Source organism: Eurosta solidaginis, chromosome 2 (genome assembly GCF_040869045.1).
Source record: "Eurosta solidaginis isolate ZX-2024a chromosome 2, ASM4086904v1, whole genome shotgun sequence".
NCBI lineage: Eukaryota > Metazoa > Arthropoda > Insecta > Diptera > Tephritidae > Eurosta > Eurosta solidaginis.
Genome location: NC_090320.1, coordinates 92,986,251 through 92,991,242, shown reverse-complemented (window position 1 = coordinate 92,991,242; position 4,992 = coordinate 92,986,251). Strand labels below are relative to the sequence as shown.

Sequence of the window (4,992 nt, the reverse complement as noted above, 5' to 3'; positions counted from 1 at the left end):
CATTTGTACCAATTCTCTGTCATACCATTTATTCATTAACTTGATATGCACTTCTTTCTCGTAGGTTAAACTTTCCATAGCCTGAATCATTATATTATTAATTAATTCGACGTTTACATCAATTGATAAGTTTATAGTAAAGTTGAAGTTAAATGATCTAAGGATGCTTATTAAAATATCACTGTTATATTTGTCCCATGCTATGATTTTCTTTGTCAGTCTCATCTGGTATACTTTGGACGTACTATATGTTGAAATGCAGTTCATGTTAATATTAAAATCATCGACTACTATATTATGATTACTTTTTTCATATGTAATAATTAGAATTTCATTTAGGTAATCAACAAAAGCTACATCACTAGTGCTCGGCGAGTGGTACAGAACTCCAATCTTCCACTTTTTATCAACCTTCTTCAGTTTTATTACAATGCACCATACGTTTTCATTTATGTTATCATTATAGATTACTTTAACATCAATTGTACTATGTACATAAACTAACAGACCTCCTGTGTGCCTGCTATGGGAATCACATCTTATCATTTTATAGGTTGCTATTTTTAATTCATTGTCTAGAATATCTTTGGTTGTACATGTTTCAGAGCACAGTATGATGTCTCTGAACTTCCGCCAACACTTTTATTTTGGCATATTCAGAGCTGAATCGCACCCCGGCAGAGATGTTATCTATTAAATTAATATAAAACTTTTTTTATTATTTAAAAATGAACATACGTATGAATGAAAAGCAGAAAATAAAAAATTTTGTTGTTGTTGTACCGATGACACTCCCCGTTGTGGACTTTGGTGGTCCTTTGCCGGATGCAGATCGGGTACGTTCCGGGAACAAGCACCTTTAAAGTACTAGCCCGACCATCTCGGGAGCGTTTTAGTATAACCACATGAAACCTTCTAGGCCGTCCCGTTGATTCTATATAACTTAATATTATTTTGGGCGAAAGCCGCCAACGCAGAAAGGTGTTCTGTCATTTAGAATTGCCTAAACAAAGCACAAGAATTTTTCCTTTTTACACACCAGGTTAAGCGAAAGCTTGTAAGAATTTTATTAACATCACAGTAATTATATTTTTTCTGCGTTTTAATGTTTTCCGGAATAACTAATGAACTGTCATAAATAAACCAAAAAAATATGTATACATATACAGTTCTGCCAAGTTTTTGTGGCATTTTGACATTTGCGGGGCAGTGCTGCCAAATGTTTTATATGACTATGAGCAACTATCGATGGCCGTTTTTTTACCCGTAATCGTAAAAAACACGGCTAATATTCAGTTTAGTCTCCAAAATCTGATGTGTATGGGCCTTAAGTTAGCTTTAAAAAGTATCGATACAGTAAGTTATCGTCTTATATTGTTGTCGTAGCGAATTCCGTTGCTCTACTCCAATCTGAACCTCACTAGCTTCAAATAAAAATGTGTAGTATTAAAGATGGAATGTTTCTACATAAGACACCTCAGGAGCAAGTTGACATTAAATATTCTGAGGAAATTTGTCAAAAATGTCAACAAGTTGGAGAAATATATAAATTGCACCATCGCATGGCCGAATGCAAAAGTTGCTACCAAATTTACGTCAGTCACAAATTCCGAGCTACACTGGCTTCATCTAAAGCTCTAGGTCAGGGTGGTAATGTTATGTTAATTTTTGACAGTACTCCAGAGTCGATTGTTCTATTGGACTTAATGAGAATTGCGCAATCCAAAACTAATTTTAAACGGCTGAATTGTGTGCAGTATATTCTTTTTATAGATGTTTACGATCTGTGCAATGAGGCCTTCAATTCAGATGAATACTCATATTATATACAAAACGGGCTCAAAGTGATATCATATTTCAAAGTTGCCAAACGATATGTTGTTAATGTGAGAAATGTAAAAAATCCAATACCATTTGATGTCAACGATATAGAACAGTATTTCGCTCGGGACAGATTCGAGGAGATATCATTTTCGAAATCCTGCAATGGCATTCGTACGGTCACTAGTCGCAACGAATTTGTGAAGTTACATTATCATAACTTGATTGCATCAGTGGGCACGTATTTGAACTGCAAATATATATTCTTACCAACTGTAAATAATAGCTTAGCAGTTGATATGCTATCAGCAATTGTGCTTGGACGAGGAAATAACGCTGCTCTAGACGTCGCTTGTGAAGATGATCGTTTAGGTAATGGTTTAAAAGTAATAAGACCTCTTAAAGGTCTTAGTAAACCAGAGATTGAATTGTACATACTTGCGACAAATTTGAAATTGCTGAATACAACTAACAACTGGAAATCGAAGGGCTTAACTAGCCTGCAAAGTTTGACAGAGTTGTTTGTGGGAAATTTGCAAAAACAATATCCAGCGACGGTTCACACTATAATACGTACTGGAAATAAAATTGCAACATCCAGTTATATTGAAGATCGGGAAAAAATCCGAGGTGACCTAAATATTGGGTTATGTAGTCTTTGCAGATCGCCATTTCTTTTAACAGCTTCAAATACGATTTTGGCTGTAGACTATTCACTTTATGTGTCTGCCGAAGGCTCCATGAATTCCTTGGAAAATTTTATTGCACATTTGGACACCAATCGCAAAAAACAAAGTATATGTTATAGCTGTGAATATATAAAGCGTGACTGTAATTAAGTTACTCATATACAATAAGAATGAAGGACTTGATATAAAGATTGTATTTATTAGTTGTTTGGTATTTCTAATTGAAGATAAATTCATTAGCGCTTAATCGTTTAGCATACAGTGTATTCAACTTAAGCTGAGATGGAATACCTTCTCCTTGTTCTGACGAAAGCTAGACAGTTAAGCGTGAAGTGACAAGATGAATAAACCCCATAGCCCTGCATACAGTTTTTAATTGTATTGTGTATGTTGGTTTTTTCTTTGGTTTGAAGTAAATGGCAGGGGCAGCGCTCCAACACCGGCCAGGTTATCCCTCCTTTTTCGTGATAAATCTCCTAGCACGTATGTGCTTGTTGTTCTTTCAGTAAGTATCGTATGATTAACAAGCCAACCTAATATAAACGCACGCAAGTCATTTTCTGTCAAAAATGTCTCATGCACATACAACTTGTATGAGAGCAACCCAAATTGAATTTGCTGCGTGAAACCCTAACTCGATTTCCAATTTTTCTTCTGCGTGACATTTAGATTTGACGTTTGCACACATGCTTTACATTTTCGCAACGCATGCTTATTTGGGTTGGGGCAAAAAATGCTGAATGTCTGCGTGCGCTAAAAAACGCAGTGCGGTTTTTTTAGGTTGGCTTGTAAGCCAATTCGGTAATTCTATACGGGTACAAAAATATCGAGGGGTGTCAAACGACGCGCCTTGACATCAGTATTAATATTCCGAAACCGGAAAATAAAAATTTTAACTCGTTCAAAAGATATTAACGAAAAACCGAAAAAGACCCGCGGGTCCCTCCGAAACGGGGGTGAAATCCATAGTATTTTTGCGCAGAACACGTTTCTGCGTTGGCGGTCTTCGGCCGCGCTTATAAAAAATAACCCTAGGCTACGCTTCCCAAGGCAGTCGGTTCTATGTACTGGGGCGACTCGGGATTTTTCCCGACCAGGGACCAATGTGACCCCATTTAATTTGTTGCGTCCCTCCCACAAATTGTTATCCTCCCAGCAGCTCCTTGCAGCAGGACTGCTCCATATTCTCTTACTCCGGGAAGGCATCGAATCCAATCCGGGTCCGTCTCCTGACCCGGTCCTGAGAAATGGTTTTGCTGCATCTGCCGAAAAAGAATCTTTTTAGGACGGTCATACTCTGTTCAGTGTGTCTCGTGCAAGGTATGGTTGCATCGGACAGGTTGTTCTGGGCTTGATCCCAAAACCCGACGTCCACGTAACTTTTATAAATCTTTTGTGGCTCCCTGCTGTTCACGCCCAAGGGCGTCCCGTAGTCTACGCCTAAGCGCCCCCTCACTACCTTCCAGCAGCCCCGCTGCTCAGCAAGCCACAACAAGTACCACCTGCTGCTCGCGCCCCACGGCGCCAGCAACTCAAACAGCTGCTACCACTCATAACTACTACCTTGGTAGTAGAGTCGGTAGCAATGCTGAGCATCAGCCCCTGCCCCCGTCTTCTCCCCCCCACCCCCCCCCCCCCCCCCTCCCCCTCTTTTCCGGCAGCAATCGTGCAGGTCAGGGAAACAGACTCTTAGTCCCTACCTCCATTTGCACCGTTTGCCAGCAGATAATATATAGGTTTGCGACATCCGCCCAATGCAGCTCCTGCCTTGGGTGGTGCCACTTTCCTTGATGTTCTGGTCTCCGCGACGGCAATCCCCCGACGGGTTTCATCGCGCCATGTTGCCAGGTCGCAAACCCAAATCATCCGGGTACCCCAATGCTTGCCCAAGAACGCCCAGGCCCAGGGCCACAACAGCAATTGCGTCCTGGCCTTCCACAACCCAGGCGTAGTCACCCGTCACCCCCAGAGTGGCGGCGAGACCCCTTATACACTTCATAATTCTGCAGTTAAACTGTAATGGAATAACTGGGAAAATTACGGAGATAGTCGATTTCATGAAGCGGCACAACATCCGCATTGCTGCGATTCAAGAGACTAAACTCACAGCAAGATCTGCATTGCAGACCTGCTCTGGGTATAATGTCCACAGGAAAGCCCGCGAGAGCGGAAATGGAGGCGGCCTCGCGTTTATCATACACCACTCTGTGCAATATTATATATTTGATCCTGGCATCGACCGCAGGGACAATGTCTGAGAACGTCAAGGCCTATCTGTCCGGTCAGGCGATGCAAACCTAGAAATCATCAACATCTACATCCCTCCTGCCACCTGTTGCCGCAGTGGATACCGACCTAATATCAGAGCCTTACACACTGGCAACAATTGCATTATCTTAGGCGATTTCAATCACCATCATGATCTATGGCATTCAAACTTGCGGGCGGACAGTAGGGGTGAGATGTTGGCGGATCAAATAGA

The 4,992-nt window shown here is 41.0% G+C and overlaps 1 protein-coding gene across 1 annotated transcript; it reads left to right on the top strand.

Moving 5' to 3' along the window:
• The first annotated feature begins 1,379 nt into the window (after nucleotides 1–1,379).
• Nucleotides 1,380–2,891, top strand: Ctu2 (Cytosolic thiouridylase subunit 2). Its single transcript, XM_067769625.1, has one exon. It carries the CDS (start codon nucleotides 1,437–1,439, stop codon nucleotides 2,658–2,660), a length of 1,224 nt encoding a protein of 407 aa, XP_067625726.1. The 5' UTR covers nucleotides 1,380–1,436; the 3' UTR covers nucleotides 2,661–2,891.
• Nucleotides 2,892–4,992: the final 2,101 nt, after the last annotated feature.